Raw genomic sequence first — 20,166 nt, 5'->3', positions numbered from 1 at the left:
CCAGAGAAAAAAGCACTGCCCAGGACCTTGGTGGCAATGACCAAGGTGTGGTCCTCTCCCTGACAATCCACACAACTGTGTTTCCCATTAGCGTGTCTGTTCTCTATGTGATATATAAATTACCTGGATAATGATGCTGTAGTTCTCCTTGGAAAACACTGGTGGGTTGTCATTTACATCAGATACATCAATATTAACTGTAGTTGTGTTGACTCTAGGTGGGTTTCCATTGTCAGATGCTTGAACTGTCAGAGTGTAACCAGAAACCTTAAGAATGAAGCACATGGAGATATTAAGAAAAATAGGCAATTAAAAAAAGAAAAGAAATTAAACAATATTAGAACGTGCATATTTTTATTGCTGTTGCATTATGGCATTTGTATGGTCTATCTGGGATCTTATACAGTGAGAGTGATTGTTGTCTTCACGCATTCACTGTTTAGACTTTATCTGCACATCATCTCTGCTTTCCTATCATGAACCCAATTCTCTAAACCAGACTAAAAAACACATGATACAGTCTCCTTTGCTCTTATTACACAGAGTTTCCCTTCATCATTTCCTAGAGATGTCCAAATCAGAAAAACATAATTACCACCTTGCTTCCAAACCATGATTTGAAGCAAGATTACAAACCTTAGTTTAGAGGTAAAGATCCTAATTGCAATTTGTCGATTCTGTTGTCACAGCAAAATATGGTAGGAGACAGCTAGGATGTGGAGAAGGAAACCCACATGTGAGGAAAGGAGGGAGGGAAGAAAGGAACATGGAAGACAAAACACAATCCTAACCCTGCAAACCATAGTTTAGGAAACATGGACTCACAGTATCTGAGCCAAGTTACTTTCATAAGTACTGCACCTCCTGCTATAATCTTATGTAATGAAATGGCCTGTTCTCATCTGCTGCCTCATACACACTTTTATTTACTGTCGTTACAAAACTGCCAAATGAAAAACCAGTAATACTTAACTGCTGTTGGCATTATCAGCTACAATTATGGATGACATCTACAAACAGCGGAATTGATAAGAAGGGCTCCAAAATCAGAGGTTCTGATTTCCAGATAGGCTTGAGACTTGCGCAATCCCTTTCCCCAACTTAAGAACTGCCTTGAGAGAATAAGCAGCCATAACCAGATCTTTCCTCTCTCTGGCACACTCAGGTCTTTCCCCCAACCTTTTCTAAAGATTACCCATTTAAAAACCCCATGGAACAAATGGAGATTATGCCACTCTCTTACACTTGGAAAGCTAAGCCTTGAATCTCAAAACGTAGCGGCTTACCTTCTCTCTGTCGAGAGGTTTTGCCACCTTAACTTCACCCAAGGTGGGGTCAATTGTGAAAGGGCTCCCTTGGTTGCCATCTATAATTGTGTAGCGAATGTGGTTGTTCAAAGGCCCATCAGGATCTGCTGCTATAACCTAGAGGGAATCAAATTCCCATTTAAAAACAAGTCAAGGTAATAGACAAGGGGTGCACTTTCAAAATCTCACGATTTTGGTTTAGCATACTACGGACTCAATGAAAAATGCAATGTTCAAAATGCATAACTGTCAGCTGAATTATTTTCCCTTTCATTTCATGGAAAATGCATTTGAAATACAGAATATTTTACAATTTTCACTAAAGAATTTTAGGCTTTCCATATAGATTTTTATTCCATAAATCTACACATGAGCATGCACTCTCTATCTCTATCTCTCACACACAAAAATGGCAGGGGATGAGGGAAACTGAATTACATACTGTAATAACTGATTGTTCAACTTCAGCGTCTTCACTGATTACTGCTGTGTAAGTGTCTTGACTGAATGCCGGTGTGTTGTCATTGATATCTGTTACATTTATATTTACTGTCACAACATCACTCAAGGAAGGTGTCCCTCCATCTGTGGCTTCCACTGTCAGATAATACTCCGGGGAGCTCTCATAATCGAGGCTTCCAATAATAAAAATAGCACCTACAAGGGAAAAACAAACAAACCACAAGTCAGGACACTTTTCTGTTCAGGGAAATATGGAGACAAAGGGAACTTTCAAAATTACTCAGTAAGTAATTTCAGGGTCAGCGGCTGCTTCTGCGCTTTCAAATGTCTTTTGTGCCTATCATAATGCGGAGCAAGCAAAATAGCTGAAAATTTGACTCATGGAAATGAAGGCAAGTTAGATCGGTTTGCATATATCCTCTATGGAAGTAGCACAGCAATGCCCATAATTGGCTGCATTCCTTGTTCATGGTGTTTGTCCTTGGAAGTCTGGATATATGATGACTTAGTGAACGGAAGAAACACCCTGGTGCACCTGTAGCAGCAAAACTGGACACCTTCATCTGCCCCACTTGCAATAAAACATGTCTCTGTCATACCAGTCTCTACAGGCACAGCAGACGCTGTAACTCTCCAGTGGTTTGGCTTTACCCCCCGAAGGTCTCCCAAGACAAGACAGATTCCAACAGCGGTACAGAATATTTACTAATGAACAAAACACCCACCATTACTGCCTTAAAAAAAATAATTAAATATATATCACAATTCAGGGTTTATGCAAGCAAATAAATTGAGAACATAAATATATTTCATAAACATGAAGCTTATTGCACTTTGGACTTGTATCTTTTTCCACAAAGAAAAAAAAAACACCCTTACCTCGGGGAGCATGCAGAAATAAAAAAATTAAAACTCAACTGAAAACTAGTGTTACAGTGTAATAACCATTTTCCAAAACTTTTTAATGTTTTACTTATTTTCTATCTTTAAATAAATAGAATCTGAGCATGTGTAAGTTAAGCTCACTGAACTGTCAAATCAGTTGTTTTAGGAAGACACATTATTTGGTGAGGGGGATACTAAGTTTGGGTTACCAAATCTGATTATTTTCCCTGCTGCAAATGTTTACCTGTTTTTGAATCAATACTGAATTTCCCGTGTTCATTTCCACTGATGATAGAATAGGTGATTTCGGCATTAGCTTCGATGTCCCGGCTAGCAGCGTAGACCTGAAGAACCTCCATTCCAACCACTGTGTCTTCTGATATAGTTGCACTGTACTCTTTGTACTCAAAGACAGGTGGGTTATCATTTATATCCAGAACAGAAATAACAAGGGTGCCAACAGAAGACAGCCTTCTTGGGGAACCTTCATCCTCAGCTTTCAAAGTCAGAGAATACACAGCGTGTAACTCCCGATCCAAAGGCCTTTCCAACCGAACAATTCCAGAGAATTCATCAATAGAAAACTGCCCATCTGCAGAATTTATCAGGGAGTAGTGAATCTTTCGATTTAATCCTATGATTAAAAGGAAACAGAGAACATAATGAAGTTCTTAGTAGCATTCTAAAACGCATTTCTTCAGCAACAACCCTGAACAAACGAACTACGTAAGGTGGAAAATGAACTGTGTAAGATGGGAAAAAGCGAGGAACATGCAATCATCCATATGTTTTGGCTCAATTGTGATAACACACCATACAAAGAACTGCACTAAAGTTTGATTTGTGACCAAGGCGTCCTATGGAGTGCTCCCACTCTGAGTACCAGGTATCCACAAAAGCATTCCCAGGGGAAAGATGACTGTATTATGAAGTGCATGTCCTGATCCAATACAGAGGTGGACATCAAAAAGAAATGGGATAAAGATATGAGACAACAGATTACTGAAGAACAGAAATGCCAACTGAGGAACAGAACCTGCTGGGAAAGGTGAATAAAGGAAGCTTTAAGAGCTGCTGATTCAATAAAATGGCGGCAAGCCCTTTATAGAGAACACACTTCCCCTGCTCCCTCACCTTTCTAGTGCAGTTTTCTTTGGCTGGCACTTCCCTTTTCCACCTTCTTTCCTTTCTGATGTTGTCAGCTCTGCTTAACAAATGAGCCTCACCAAACTGATTTGGTGTTGCCTGGGGCAGAGAGGAGGGGGACAGGGCCAAATGCAAATCAGCAGCTTAAGTGCTAGAATGAAAGTATCTGTGAGATTGAGGAGGCAGGCAGAGCTAATGAGGAAGAGGCCACAGGTTGAATCCACAGGTGCTGGAGGTGTGCAATTCTCCATCCCTGCTACGGAGGACTCTGGGGTGCAGTTTAGGGTACACTATTTGCACAGGAAGCCCAACAGGCAAGTGCAGAGCCTAACTTTTGCCTTATGGAGCTTGGGAGCACAATCAAGAGCACATCCACCACTCCCTCGCAGCAGTCACATCAAGGAACCCCAGGGTTGAAAAGCACACAACCCATAGCAGCAACTTCTGAACACTAGGTAAGCAACATGGTCGAATAGCAAGGAGGGAGAATGGGAGAGGAGGGAGGGAGAGAGAGAAACAATAGCTGCACCACAACTTCAGAATTTGTTTTGCACATTTACAACCAGGATGTGTTTTATGAAGCACAATCTGAGAAAAGGAGGGCTGAAAATATGAAAAGCAAACTAACAAATATCATTTAGATTTCAGCATTTGTGTTGCATTAAGAATGCAACTCAATAAATCTTACCTGCATCGGCATCTGTAGCTTGCACTCTTGTCAAAAGAGTTTTCACCTCTGTATTCTCAAATACTGTGATAGAGTATGGGTCTGCTGTGAACTCTGGGGTGTTATCATTCATATCCTCTATATTCAGAATAATTTTAGCCTGGCAAAACCTTCCTCCTCCATCTGACGCCTTGACCATAAGAGTATATACTGCTTTCTGCTCACGGTCAAGTGCCCCTAGTGTTTTCAGCTCACCTATGCATGGAAGTAATAAAAACAAAGCAAATAAAGGGCTTTTAAAACAAGAGCTGAGCATCCCACAAAGATCTGGAAACGTTTGAGTCGAGCAATCTTTTAAAGAACAAAATTCCCCTTGTGGCATAATTCAGCAGTGATATCTGACATTTAAAGATGGCTGCAGACTGCTAACCTGTCTTGAACAAAATGTCAATCTTTTCAGCACTTAAGAAGATTATTGTTTTGTAAGGCAGTTTTCTGCAATCCGCTGCCTTCCCGATGTTTCCAGGTACAACTTTCACCAGCTCGTATGGTCAGGAAGGATAGGGCACTGATCAATCAAACTTTCAGAAGAAATAATGGCACAGCTTATAATATCTTCTGAATATTACCTGTTTCTGGACTGAGCATGAAATCTTCTGCTCCAGGACCGTGTAATGTGTAAGTTATTTCTGCGTTGGAACGAATATCTGCATCTGTGGCTGAGACCTGCATGATGAGTTTGCCAGGCAGGGAATCTTCTGGGACAGACTCTGTGTACAATGCCTAAACGTTTTTAAGAGTAGCATTGAAAAAGCGCATTAAGGGAATTAGATCTGGACACTACAGAGATTGCATCATTAAGATTAGATATTAAAAGCTTTTGAAATGTGCAACACAAAACATGAAAGTATATTGTACAGTGGTACCTTGGTGTAAGAACAGCTTAGTTTATGAACAGCTGCAAACCCAGAAGTAGCTGTTTGGGTTTGTGAACTTTGCCTTGGAATAAGAACATGTTCCGCTTCCTGTTGAGTGTGTTCCATTTGTAAATTGAGTCCCCTGCTGCTATGGGAAAGCACACCTTGGTTTAAGAACGCTTTGGTTTAAGAACTGACTTCTGGAACGGATTAAGTTCGTAAACCAAGGTACCATCGTACTTCTGATTCTCTCACTTCACTGTTATTTCACTGTCTAGTTTTTCACTGGGTTTTTTTGGGGAGGATTAAATAAATTTCCTTGGGCCTGTTTATAACATTAAGTCCAAAAAGTTGTTTATGAAGTGACACAAGTAAAGTGTGGATTTTATGTAGCCCCCTGTGGTAGGGACAAGGCCATGGAAGCTTCCGTTAACTAGAAGGCAGCTTGACTCAAAGTTTTGAACTACAAAGCCTTAAACGGCTCAGGACCGGCATACTTCAAGAACTGACTCTCCCTATCTGAACTAACCTGGACCCTGCATTCATAATCAGAGGCCCTTCTTTGTATGCCTCCTATATGTGAGGTCCGGGGGAGGGGGACACGAGAACAGATCTTTTGTCGGTGGCTCCCCGGTTGTGGAATGTTTCCCTAGAGAGGCTTGCCTGGCTCCTTTGTTGCATATCTTTAGGCATCAGGCAAAAACATTCCTCTACTCCCAGACCTTTGGCTAATTAAATCCATAGCTGTCAACCTTCCCTTTTTTTGCGGGAAATTCCCTTATTCCAGCGCCATTTCCCGCTGCTTCCTGATGCTATCCTGGATTGTTAGATATCCCATAGACTGTCTCCAGGACAGGTGAGGCTGCTAATCCCTTATTTTCGAGGCTGCTGATCCCTTATTTTCAAATCTGAAAGTTGACAGCTATGATTAAACCATCTATGGCCTTTTAAGCTGGGGAAAAGGTATTGTTTTTCTTTGTTATTTATGCTATATATATTATTGTGTTTTTATATTGCAAACCTCCCTGCGATCTTTAGCAATGTTGAAATCTAATTAATAGCAAAATATTGTTTCTGTTTTCTAGATATTCCACATAACCGCAAATAATTAACACCGGTATGTACTTATAGGCAGAGGATACTAAAAGCGTTCAAGGATGAGCAGTGGAATTTTTCCCAACTTCCCTTTTCGAAAGTAATTATTTAATAAATTATTTTCAAAATGTAGAATGTATTTATTTGAGTCTGAAAGAAAATGTGTGCACGAAAACCCCATGCTAGTACCTTTTCACAAACAGGGCTGTTGTCATTCGAATCAAGGACCTTGACTTCCACCACAGCTTTTGTTGTGAACATCCCATCAGTAGCGGTGATATTCAGAAGATAATTATCCTTTACTTCTCTGTCCAGAGGTTTTCGGACATATACTTTCCAATCGTTCTCGATATTTTCTACAGCAAACTGTCCCAATGGATCGCCTCCTAGACAAATGATAGTTAGAAGGCAATTCAAATCAGAAATGGCAAAATGTCATTATAGGGGTGAAGGGAAAAGACCTGCAATAAAATTCATAATATTTACAATAAGTGCAATAAATTTATTTAGCAATAAATGCAATAAATTTATTTAGCAATAAATGCAATAAATTTATTTAGCAATAAATGCAATAAATTTCATAATATTTAGAAAGTATTACTGCTCCTTTGGTAATAAAAGCCTCAGGAGAGCAAAGACTGCATTCCAGAATTCCAATCTTTGCATACAAACAGCTGTGCTGGATCAGACCAAACTGCCCCTCCAGTCTAGCATCTTGTTTTCACAACAACCAGATGCTTGCATGGAAAGCGCACAAGCAAGACCTGAACACAACACTGTCTCCCCACTATGTTTGCCAATTACTGGTATTCATAGCAACACTGCTTCTGATTCATCCTGTAAGTAGCAAACGGCCCTCATAACTGGTTGCCACTGTTACTTGTGGGAAACTCATAACCAATGCCCTCAGCTCTGACTTGTTTTGTGGGTAGTGGATGAGATATGCAACAGCAGGTACACAGCTTGTCGGTACACAAAAGCCGTATCTTGGAGAGTTGTTGTGTTCCCCCCCCCCAACACACACACCCTGAAGCTTGCAGTCAATTACTAGCAATTTTGCAAATAAAATCAGCATTGCAAAATACATAACATACATAAAAAGAACCATACTTTTTTCATGCTTCATACTTTTTTGTGTATACAATTCATGTAGCAATTATACAACTGTGCCCAAGAAATTATAAATTTATATTGGGTTGGATTATTATTTAGGTTTGTTGTTTTTGTTGGGGGGGGGGGGTTGTTGCAGTTATCAATGCTAATTTGTTGTATCTCTGTGTTTAGATATTATTTACGTGGAAATTGTTTTAATTAGGTTGTGTGCTTTTTGATGTGTTTTATTTGTAGTTTGCAACTGCTTCTGTTATATTTGTAACTGTATGTTGTTTTTCATGTTGCAAGAAGCTTTGAGCATGGTTTTAACTATGGAAAGGAAGCATGCGAATAAAACGATGCAAATACGTATGCGGATAACAGTGCTCGATGTGTGCAAATGGCTAAGGCTATCAACCAAGCAGACAACACATATTGGAAAAATTCAGGTTGCCACATTGTAAGATACATGACAGTGTCACCCAAAATGACGGCGCTATTTCAAGTCTCCCCTTTCTGTAACTTCTTGTAAAATGTTACGTTTTCTGCATCCCCAAAGTCCTTATGTCAACACACTGTGCATTTCTGTTTGATTGCCAGTGATGTGAGCATGGGCAAAAGCACAGCATGAAGACAAAACAGGACAATAACTTGATACAGGGCTGCCATTTTCAGTGACAGCCCTGTGTTTCTTGCAGCAGGTGATTCTACACTAAAGCAATGCTTCTGAGCTGTGGTTCATCAATTTGTCTCAGCTCTTACGAAGACACCTTAAGGAACAATACATGTATGGGGAATATGGCAGTGAATCTCATAAATAAATGGAGAAGGGAAACTATAGACATAAAATTGTAGAAAATTATATATATACACACACACACAAATATATATATATATATATATATATATATATATATATATATATTAAAATTTAAAATTATCTAGAACCAAATAATTTTGTCACCATTTCTAAAGGTTTACCTGTAATAAAATAGTTGACCTGTCTGTTAGCATCTTCTGAATCAGTGTCCGTGGTGCTTAAAATAGCAGCGACTCCTCCAGTTGGGTCATCTTCACTGACCGTCCCTTTATAGATCTCTGCAGTGAAGCGAGGAGGGTTGTCATTCACGTCAGTCACAGAAACTTCAACAATCGCAGTGGATGACAACTGCATTTTCTCAGCACGATCAGATGCCACCACAGTAATTCTGTACTTGTCCTGCTTTTCGTGGTCAAGCTCTCTCAGTGTAGTAATCCAACCTGTTTCCATGTTTATGGCAAAAGACTCTGTGATGTCAGGATCTTGTGCTGTCTCTAGCCTGTACGTTACCTGCCCATTCATCCCCGAATCCTGGTCAAGTGCTTTCACTTGTATGACTTTTGTTCCTACTGGCATGTTTTCCACAATGTACGCTTCATACGGATCGGATTCTAAGATTGGTTTGTGGTCATTTGCGTCTTTTATTTGAATGCTTATGTCAACAGAGGAAACAACTCTGTATTCTTCATTTAAATAGTATGCTAGCACTGAGAACTGGTACCACTTAGTTGTCTCGTGATCAAGGCTCTTTTCAAGTTTCAGCCTTCCGTTCTGCTTGTCTATCACAAAAAAATCATCTCGGTTGCTTTCAGGAGCATTTCCCTTAACAAGGGTGTACAGCAACGGCTGTGTGTGCTCTGCTCGTACAATGTCAATCTCCGTTCCAATCGGAGTATCTTCAGAAAGTGTGTAAGAATAAAATGGTTCTGAAAATTTTGGCAGAGATACTTCAGGGGGGAGTATTCTAACATAGAGAGGAACCCTGGAATCCTTTTTGGGGGATCCACCATCCTGCGCTCTGACAAAGAAAGTGAGAAACTCATTTTCTAAACCAATTAAACTTTCTTTCGTGGTTATTACGCCTGTCAAGTGATCAATTTCTAAATTCTCTTGAACATTTTCAGAATCGGCTTCGATTGTATAGGTGATGTCTGCATTGGTGCCTTCGTCAGCATCCGAAGCTAAAACCTTGATGACAGATGTGCCTTTTGGAACATTAGACCCAATGTTTACTTCATATTCCGTTGCTCGGAACAAAGGGGCATTATCATTAACGTCAGTAAGTATTACGTTGATGCTGCAAAAAGCCACTTTCCCGCCAGAATCCTTGGCCATTAACCTAATGAAGATTACTTTTTCAGCTTGAGTTTCGCGATCGAGCTTTTCCAGAGTAAATATCTGCCCCCTTTCATTAGTATAAAACCTATCTTTTGCAAAATCATTCACAATATGGTATGTGATGTATCCATAGCTGCCAGTATCTTTGTCTGTTGCTTTGACTTCTGTCACCAGCGTATGCAATGGAGCATTCTCGGCTAGTTCCACTTCATATTCATTCTGACCAAAAACAGGGCTGTGCAAATTGGCTGCAATAACATTTATGAGAACCTGAGCAGAACTTCTGAAGACCCCATCAGAAACAGAGACATTAAGACGGTAAATGGGCTTCAGAGACTGTTTGTGCAAGTTTGAAAGGGTGATGACCCCCGTTTTGCTGTTGATTGCAAAATTCATATGATCATTGCCTGTTAATATGGAATACTCCAGCTTCTCTGTATCTGAACTGTCCGCATCGGAGGCCTTTACACAAGTTACAAAGTGCCCGCGGGGAGCCAATTCACTGATGTTAGCTTCATAAAGCAGCTGGTTAAAGACTGGTGGGTTATCATTCAGGTCTGTTACATCAACGCTTACAATAATGTCCGTGCTCAGTGGAGGCATTCCACTGTCTATTGCTCTTACTAGCAATGTGTGATGCTGAATCTGTTCATAATCCAAACCCCTTGCTGTCAGAATGAGCCCAGTGCTACTATCGATGTGGAAATAATCATAGCCCTCGCTGTTGTTTTGTACCAAGTGATAAGAAATCCCTCTGTTTGCTCCAGAATCAGCGTCTGTAGCCCTGACTTGTACAACAGATGTTCCAATTACCGAAGCTTCAGAAAGGGTGGTGACATAAAACTGCTCTGCAAAGACGGGAGGATTATCGTTGATGTCTTCGACTATTATGTCAACAAACACCTCGGCATGGGCTCCAGTCAAGGAATCAGTCGCACGCACACTCAGTTTGTAGGCAGGGTGGGACTCAAAATCTAGAGGGGCAAAAGTATTGATAACTCCTGTGTTAAAGTTTATAGTAAACTGACTGAAAGGGTCTCCATCTGTGATGCTATAAAACACTTTGAGCCCTTCTGGGCTGTTTGCTTGCACATGTACAACAGGACTATGGAGTTGGATGTTTTCCGGTATCTCTGCACTGTAGAAAGCTCTTTCAAATACTGGCATGGCTTTATTCACAACCGTGATAGGGACTGTCACTTCAGCAGAAAAACTCGGCTCTCCGCCATCCTTTGCGACCACAGTGAGGAGATATTCTTTATTTAGTGTGTCTGGGTCAAACTGTTTCTTGAGAGAGATTTCGCCAGCATCTCCTATCTGGAAGTGGCCATAGTGTTCCTTGAGGTAATAGTGCACTTGTCCATTTCTGCCAATGTCTTTATCCACAGCAGTGACACACCGAATAACTTGGCCCACTTCAGTATCTATTTTAACGGTGGCATAATAAGGAAGGTTGACAAAAACAGGGGCATTATCATTCATGTCTTCTACAGTGACCTTTACCACAACATGTGCAATTAGGGATGGCTTATGCTCTGCAGTCACTTCCACAACAATATCAAAAGATTCCTGCAGCTCACGATCAAACGGTATTCCGGTAGTTGAAAGGACTCCCGAAGTGTAGCTAATTTTAAACCTAATGTCTGGGTTTAGAATATGATAAAACAAAGGCTCATTTATTTGACTCCCTATAGCAGTGATAACAGCTATTGTTTTCGCCTCTGTGGAATTCTCTTGGACCACAGCATTATAGGAACTCTGCGTGAACTTTAGCTGACTTGCCTTGCTCTCTTTCACATTAATTTTTACAGAGGTGGTGCTTGAAAACCGGCCATCAGAGGCTCTGATGGTCAATTCATATCTGCTTCTTAACTGACTCGTGTTTTGTACGGTTATCTGCCCAGTCTTGGAATCGATCGAAAATTTTTCTCCAATGTTTCCTTCAGTGATAGAATACATTAGTTGTGAAAAGACTTCTGAATCAGCATCTGTGGCATTGACTGTAACAACTTTCACTCCTTTATAGGTTGGTACCAAAACAGTTGCTTCGTACAGATCTTTAGAGAACACAGGAGGGCAATCGTTGATGTCGATTACGTAAATGGTAACATTGGCTGCGTATTCTGCAAATAAGCGGGGCGTCCCCATGTCGTACACGTTCACCGAAAAGCGAAATATACTTGTCTCTTCATAATCCAAACTCATTACTGTACGAATGGCTCCTGTACTAGAATCGATGGCAAAGTACTTGTGGGTAGATGGCTCAACAATCTGATAGACGAGCAAAGCATTTGTTCCTTTGTCAGAATCCGTAGCACGTATTACTAATGGAACGTTCCTGTCTGTCAGAACCACGCTGTTAACGGAAGCCGATTCGCTGATGAGTCCTGTGTATTCTGCTTGCGTAAAAGCTGGTGCATTATCGTTCTCGTCTTGAAGATGCACCAATACAGTAGTGTTCGTGGACTGACCAGCCATGTTGGTTGCCTGTATGGTCAGACTATAAAAAGGCAACATTTCATAATCGAGTGTCTTCTGAGAGGTGATGACACCGGAATTTGGGTTGATAGTGAAGACATCACCTATATTACCATCTTTTATCTCATAAATTACAGATGACTGGCTGAATGCGGTGACCATTCCAATGAAACTGCCAATGCTGCTGCCTTCACTTATTTCCGTGGAATATTCTCGCATTGTGAATTTTGGCGATGCGTTATCAGAGATCGTGACTGAAATGTGCACAGATGTTACTTCACTCTTCGGAGGGTTCCCTTTGTCCGTGGCCTTCACCATTAGAGTGTACTCATTCTGACTGCTGCGGTCCAATTCTTTTGCAGTGGTAATACTACCTAAGATTGGGTGTATATTAAAAGCGTTTCCGATATTCCCTGTTAAAAAAGACAAAAAATTGACAATCAGAAAAAAGTGGAGGTAAATTTGCAAGCAGCTACACACACATACACATTCAAGTGGTAGAAAATATTAGGTGCTGAAATATTTTAAATGAAAAATAAAATTGCATTCAACTAATGGCATAGAATACTACTCAGAGCAGACCCTTGAAATCAAGGGACCTCTTAAATTAGTCCTACGTCTATTACGTTCAATGGGTTTACTCTGACATGGATACCCAGCTTTTCCACAACTGTTAGGCTGTAATAAATATTCTATAGTAGGTTAGTTTTATTTAGAAAATCTGACAACATATTTTATACCAAAGTATGCTATCACTTCAGATTATGAATGCTATTAATACAGAGCTTCTCTTTAACTTTATGGCATTTCTTTAAACAATTCAAGTAAAGAAAATGACAAACACTATACGCAATGTGGAACTACAATTAAACTTTTAAAAGACTTTAAAATCATGGAAAACACTGCTTTAAATGAGTCTCAAGTGGCTTAATTACATGAATGACACTTTATGAGATTATTTCTAAATCAGAGATACTTCAGTGAATTTTCTCTTTCAAATTACTCCCACTTAAAATGGGAGTTTATGTGCTGTATAAAAAAACTTCCATTTGAGAAATACAAACTGCAAATTTGAGTGCTTAAGAAACAACAAGCCTTTCAAAATGAAGGCTGAAGTACACTGGGGTTTTACACTTCACAAGAATTCAAAGAAATTAAGAAAACAAATTAACAGGGGCTGCTATTTCTTAACACTTCAATCACAAAGCACAGCAAAAATAAAGGTACCCCTGCCCGTACGAGCCAGTCTTGCCAGACTCTAGGGTTGTGCGCTCATCTCACTCTATAGGCCGGGAGCCAGCGCTGTCCGCAGACACTTCCAGGTCACGTGGCCAGCGTGACAAGCTGCATCTGGCGAGCCAGCGCAGCACACGGAACGCCGTTTACCTTCCCGCTAGTAAGTGGTCCCTATTTATCTACTTGCACCTGGGGGTGCTTTCGAACTGCTAGGTTGGCAGGCGCTGGGACCGAACGACGGGAGCACACCCCGCCGCGGGGATTCGAACCGCCGACCTTTCGATCGGCAAGTCCTAGGCGCTGAGGCTTTTACCCACAGCGCCACCCGCGTCCCCACAGCAAAAATAGTTATTGCTAAAACCATGACCTCATCATGAACAGATTTTATTTAAAACATTTAAATTATGTATTTGGGTAGGCAGTTGATATTATCTTTTTTCTTATTGAAGGTCGTAAACAGAGCACCATTCTTATAATATCCCATTACTAATCCTATAAGCTATTGCAAGTATTTAAGGAATGTTCATTTCATATGCTTTGAATTTCAGCCCTAACATTTTAGCTGTACAGTGCAGAATACTAGAAAAACAAAGCTGGGAAAGTTTTAACATTTCCTCCCACAATGTTTTTTTTTTTTTTGAATAAAGAAGGAGCGGGGGCATGTGTGTGAGAAAGACAGAGAGAAAAATGAGAACCCGTGTATATGCCAGGGGGAGGGGAGGGGATTCACTGGAAAAGACCAACTTTTGTTATGATGGAACCAATGCTACTAATTTTTCATGGGTTTTTCTACTTGTCAGTTTGTTTCCAGACAGTGGTTTTAATCTTTAATTATCTACAGGATTTGGGATACCTCAGTGCAGATAGTGCCAACATGGTGTTTTCCAGATATCTTGAACTACAACTCCCATCATCCCTTTTCTTTAGCCATGCTGACTGGGGCTGATGAGATATGGTGTCCCACAATATCTGGAGAGGCAAATTCCACCACCTCAGGAATACAATCAGACAGTAGAAATGGGTTTGTTTTTTTCAGAGGTGGTGCTTGAAATCTGGAACTTTCTCTTCACAGTGGTCCACCACACACATTCCTTTAAAACAGCAGTCAGGAACCTGTGGCCTTCCAGGTGTTTTGGAACTCCAACTTCCAGAAGTCCCAGGCAGCTTGTTAATGGTCAGGGATTAGACTGCACCTCTGAGGGAAGATACAGTGGACATATTCCATGCTGATAAAGGGAATAGTGCATCAATATATACCAGTAGTGACTGGCTGAAATACATCCTTTAATATGGTTAACTTGCTGCTGGATTAAGTTTAGATCAAACAGTGTTGGAAAAGAAGTGTGAATAAACTGCTACTTTGCAGCTTTAAATCTAAAATCTTTTCATCATAGCAAGTTATTGAACATATTGCAGCATACCTGATTCTATGGAGTACACAATTTCTGCATTTTCCCCTTTATCCTTGTCCAGTGCTGTTACATGGAGAATTACAGATCCAACAGCTGCTGATTCATATACTCTTCCTTCATAGGAAGAACTGGTGAACCATGGCGCATGGTCGTTTGTGTCACTAACATTGATGATGATTCTAGCAAAGTTGCGCTTGACAGGAACGTCTTGATCCCGCACCTAAAATAATTACAGCATTACTAGCAGCTCGTGCATAAGTTTATTCAGTTATATGACACTTGTTACAATTGATGAGAACTATCAATCACTTAAGGGCACCATTCTGTTCTGTTCTGTAGAAGTACATGGCATCATAATGGAGCAAATGTTTATATTTTATGCCATTGTGCAAAAATCCTACAATATGATTTTGGTTCGGCACAAATAATCTCAGAACTTGGAATTAAATATTACCATTTCACTTACAGTGGTACCTCAGGTTAAGTACTTAATTTGTTGCGGAGGTCCGTTCTTAACCTGAAACTGTTCTTAACCTGAAGCACTGCTTTAACTAATGGGGCCTCCTGCTGCTGCCGCGCCACCGGAGCATGATTTCTGTTCTCATCCTGAAGCAAAGTTCTTAACCCAAGGTACTATTTCTGGGTTAGCGGAGTCTGTAACCTGAAGTGTATGTAACCTGAAGCGTATGTAACCCAAGGTACCACTGTATTTGTTAAGTGGACGTTCATATATGTGTATACAGGGCACCAGATGAAGTGAGGGCCAATGCTACAGAAAGAGGGTCCTCAAATATACAGGAAAATCCTGCATTTTAAGGCAGGGAGGTACTTCAGCCACCCAATATTCAGCAGGGACTGAGGATGTACATGCCTGCTGCCAATCAACATGAGCAGGAAATAACAGTGTACTATGTAGCCTATTCAATTAGGCCAAAACGGGAGTGGGAATCTGCACCTAGAGGTGCATCTAGCACTGACCTACAATTTCTGATCCAGCAAGTCATACTTGTACTTCTTTCTGTTGATCTTCTCAGTTGGACTGGACAAAAAATGTGGCTGGGGGTGAAGGAGGAGGTGTGGAAGGAGAGCAAAAGGAAGAAATATTTCTTCCTCTTTGCTGTGTCTCTCCTCTTCCTTGGGGATGGAAATGTTAACAGAAGAAACCCATCAAAAAATTCCCAATGAATTGTGAAGGTGAAGTACAGATGGGCTTGAGCTCATCTGTAATAATACCAACGCTTTGCATTTACACAGCACTTCAGAGTGTGCAAATCACTTAATGTTTTGTCTCAGTAATCTGTACAAGGACCCTGTAAGGTATGTCGGTGAGAGTAAGATACAATTCAGTCTTTCCACCATTCTAGCAGCTCTGAAAAGTATCTGCTTATGCTACTCCATTACAGTGAAAAAGAAGATCCTGTATCTGCTAAAGAATAAGTGGAATGGTTCCTTACCATCACTGTGAGAATGTGTTGATGAATGACCTCATGATCCAATCTTTCAGAAGTGTAGAGAGAGCCAGTTGCAGGATCCAGGCGAAATTTCTTAAGGCTGATGGGGTCAACACTATTTTGCATAGTATAAATTAGCTTATTCTTTTCGTCCCTGTCTGAAGCACTGACTTGCAAAATTTCCGTCTCTGGCACTGTGTCCTCTGGAATAATGACTTGGTATTCTAATGTAGAAAACTCAGGCCTGTGATCATTCGTGTCTATTACCTGAATGTACACCTGGAATGGCACAAAGGTAAATTAAGGATGAAAAGGGTGTGTGATCAGAACGCCATGTAGATAAGCTTCAGGGAAACGCAACAGTTCTCCTAAAATACAAAAACAAAACACGATGTGAAGATTAGGGGCCATCACACATAATTTAGAGAAGAATAGCTGTGTCAATTCGCTGCAGCTTTTGTGAGTTGGGGTTGACTATGTCAAATACATAATCATGTAGAAACAAAATACAAAGCAGAAATGAAATACAAAGCAGAAGTTGTTTAGAACAAAATATTAGCTGGGATCAGGGCCTGATAAAGCCTAGCACATTGCTTGCCTTCTCCTCTTTCAACAGAAGACCCTCATTCCACATCACACACTGCTTCAGAAATGCCAATCACTTAAAAAAGAGTTTTGCCATGTAGCACTGGGGTAGTGATTCCTCCCTAAACAAGCTTAATTATCTGTCAATAGACAAAACTAGTTGGTTGGTTTTTTCAACCCAGAGCTCTAGTACATGGAATTGAAATTATTATTATTATTTCAATTTGTATGCTGCTTTTCCACATAAATATGCCCACAGCAGCACACAAGCCAACAGCAATACAACAGTCAAAATACCCATCAATACACTATCACAATAAACAGTCTAATACAAATTCTTTTCAAAACATAAGAATCCAAACACACAAAAATATTTTGAAAACACTAACATAATAACCTTTTAAATTTATTACAATACAAGTATAGCAGAACAATTTGAAGGCACATAATAAAAACATATTTGGGCTACAAGTGCCTTTGCTTTACAACTTTAAGTACATTGTTAAAACTATTAAGAAACTAGTTAAAATAAAACTATTTAGTTGCAATTGGAATCAACAACAAATCACCTAAGTAATTTTTTTTAACACAAAAAGTTTTTGTTAAGAAAATGAAAAGCTAAATCAATTAGGAAAACAGAATGTTCCAAACAGAAACTTTCCAAACAGAAACAGAAAATTTCATAATCTTGCCATGATAAATTTGTTTAAACTTTAAGGTGCCACGAGGCTCTCTGCTGCTTGAACAAAGCATACTGTATTTAAAAAAACAACTCCAAAAGTAGAAATAGGCAGTTGTCATTTAGCAACACAAACACAACCAACTAAGAAGCAAAATGACATATTCTAAATACATCTGAACTGACAGAGCACTCCGAGCTATTAATGAATAATAAAAGGAGCAGCCAAGCGCAACAATGACAATGCTAAGAGAATGTATCGGATTTTTGCTTGAGTTTTTCATCACACAAGTACAATAAAAGAAATGTGGACCCTAAAACTAATCTTGGCCAGGAATTCCAGAAAAGAATGGCATAAAATGGGGCAATGTAAGTAAGAGAATAACAATGTCAATCTAGACACCAGCAATTTACAAAATGGTTTAAAGTTATGAACCCCATGCGCATAAATGAACACTTAAAGCCAAAGTATATAAGCTGAGCAAAATCAGATGAATTCAAGTTCATACTGTCCTGTGAGCCATTAAGGAGAACCAGCGTGTTTGCATTAGAAGACCCAATGCCTTCCTCTAATAGCAGTTTTGTAAATCTTAGAGCAGGGGTCGGCAAGGTTTACCTCGCCTGGGCTGGTTTACTCCAGTGGAAATCCCTCTGTGGGCCAGATCATGCGTGCACCCATGATTTCTGGCGTCTGTGTCTGCGCAGACGCGATTTCTGACACTGTGGAAGTGAGTCCCCACACTGCGCAGGTTTAGCGCAATGCGCGGGGACTCGCCAAGTGGGCGGCTCAGTCCGGGGGCGGCTCACAGGCAGGTTAAACGACCCCTGTGGGCTGCTTGTGGCCCATGGGCCTTAGGTTGCCGACCCCTGTCTTAGAGGGAGCAGCTGGGAGCACCTCCTGCATGTTGCTTCCCCCCCCCCGCCAATCCATTGAACAAAGGTCCATTTGCGTGCTCTTGGGTGAGTGGAGGGATGAAAGAGTCATCTCAGTTGTCACACCCAAATTGAGGAACTCAATTCCCCAGGACACCTGAAAAGGATTTTCGTTTTAGCAGACCTTGATCAATTCTTGCAGAATTGCTGTCACTGTCATGCTGGAGGAGGGGCTGGATGTGTGGTTCACTCACACACATACGGTGGGAGTGCCCAAAGATCAGAGAACACTGGCATTTGGTTTTCACGGCTGTCACAGAAATACAGACGAGTGCAATGAGAACGGCCTTCATCCTGCCATTATTATATCTATTTTCATTGCAGTCGTACTGTACAAGTCCAACTCATTTTTTTTAAGAACAGTGGAAAAGTGAAGAGACCATATTCTGGAGGGAACAAAGAAAAGTCAAAACAAAAGGCAAGCTAGAAGCTTGCTTTGGGGGAAAAGCACGTTTTCAACAAAGGTTGAAAAACCAGTAAACAGAAGGTTAGGAACGACAATCCCCATAACCACCACCCAACTGTATCTCAGACACTGGTGGGACAAGACAAAGCCCCCTTTTGCTGGGTGGGAAGAATTATATGGGGAGAAGTGGCCCTTCAAAAGCTGCCTCCTCAGAAATCCTTCATGTCCCAAATCTTGCATAAGGCGTCAGAGCGAAATTTCCTCCACAGAGGCTACTGAATTAGAACAAACAGATGCTCCAGTATGGGATGCATAAAGGTATGATATAAAAGTGGGTATCCATTATGTATTTGAGCCCTTGTCAGTCTCTTTTCTGAAAAATGCTTGCCCACTCATGTTTCAGCTACACTTACACACATTCGTGTGCTGATAATTAAAGCTGCAATTTAAGATCCAGAGGTCAAGAATAAAATCTTATTGTTTTCAATAAAGCTGCAATTTGGAAACTGAAAGCAGAATGTGTAAGGCAGAAGGTGAAACAACAGCCTATCTTCAGTGCTAATGCATAATAAAAGCATTCATTTTGCAGAATGCAGAACTTAAGTATGATGGGAGAGGAAGGGCATAGATGGCAGCAACAAGTATCTGTGATAGTACTGAAAAGCCGATAACTATAGCCGGTAGACAGAGCCACAAAACCTTTTCCTATAAATATGAATTAATCAAGTATATTATTTTCCATTTCTAATGAATAATACTTTTCATTTAAAATCAGGTTAAAAAGCATTCATGTTTTGAAGACACATGACGCCTTGCCCCCAATCTCTCTTTTCTTCCTCTGTCACCTTTTACACCGACAAGAGTATAACTGAACACTCTGAATTTTATCTGTACATCATGCATTTAGCTGCATATTAGACCCAACAGCAACCTTGCTTACAGCCTCAGTAATTTTTCCAAAGAAAGCTATCTAAATAATTTCACTGAGTCAAATGTTTCACAGATGCTCATTGCCCAAAGCCAATCACAGCCTTCCCATTTAGAAGTCATACTCAATAGGTTCTTTTTCCCATAAGGAGGCCAATATAGTTAGTTTACTATTTTTACATAGACAATATGATAACATGCACTTTCACTAGTAAAATTGAAATAGCATGTGGGAATAAATGGCTGTTAATCAAGGACTCGTTAAACTGTTTATTGTACAGTATTTCAAATACCGAGCCAAATATTTTATAACCTGAACAATCCAAGGCA

At 40.4% G+C, this 20,166-nt stretch overlaps 1 protein-coding gene across 7 annotated transcripts in view; it reads right to left on the bottom strand.

Moving 5' to 3' along the window:
* Positions 1 to 20,166, bottom strand: part of FAT1 (FAT atypical cadherin 1) — a 115,062-nt gene that overhangs the window by 24,929 nt on the left and 69,967 nt on the right. For all 7 annotated transcript variants that reach the window (XR_014551922.1, XM_083629846.1, XM_083629849.1 and 4 more), the window contains exons 8-17: positions 16,310 to 16,585; positions 14,865 to 15,075; positions 8,553 to 12,620; positions 6,669 to 6,865; positions 5,097 to 5,250; positions 4,489 to 4,722; positions 2,899 to 3,288; positions 1,750 to 1,964; positions 1,287 to 1,424; positions 124 to 267 (exon numbers count right to left, since the gene is read on the bottom strand). Coding sequence is in view for 6 of the 7 variants with exons in the window: in XM_083629846.1 (XP_083485972.1) it covers positions 124 to 267; positions 1,287 to 1,424; positions 1,750 to 1,964; positions 2,899 to 3,288; positions 4,489 to 4,722; positions 5,097 to 5,250; positions 6,669 to 6,865; positions 8,553 to 12,620; positions 14,865 to 15,075; positions 16,310 to 16,585 (6,027 nt within the window). In the remaining variant the exon portion in view is untranslated. The remainder of the gene's footprint in view (positions 1 to 123; positions 268 to 1,286; positions 1,425 to 1,749; positions 1,965 to 2,898; positions 3,289 to 4,488; positions 4,723 to 5,096; positions 5,251 to 6,668; positions 6,866 to 8,552; positions 12,621 to 14,864; positions 15,076 to 16,309; positions 16,586 to 20,166) is intronic.

The sequence above is a fragment of the Podarcis filfolensis genome (assembly GCF_964270895.1).
Source record: "Podarcis filfolensis genome assembly, chromosome: 9".
Taxonomy (NCBI): Eukaryota; Metazoa; Chordata; class Lepidosauria; order Squamata; family Lacertidae; genus Podarcis; species Podarcis filfolensis.
Note: the sequence above shows the minus strand (reverse complement) of the source record. Positions and strands in the feature narration are given on the sequence as shown.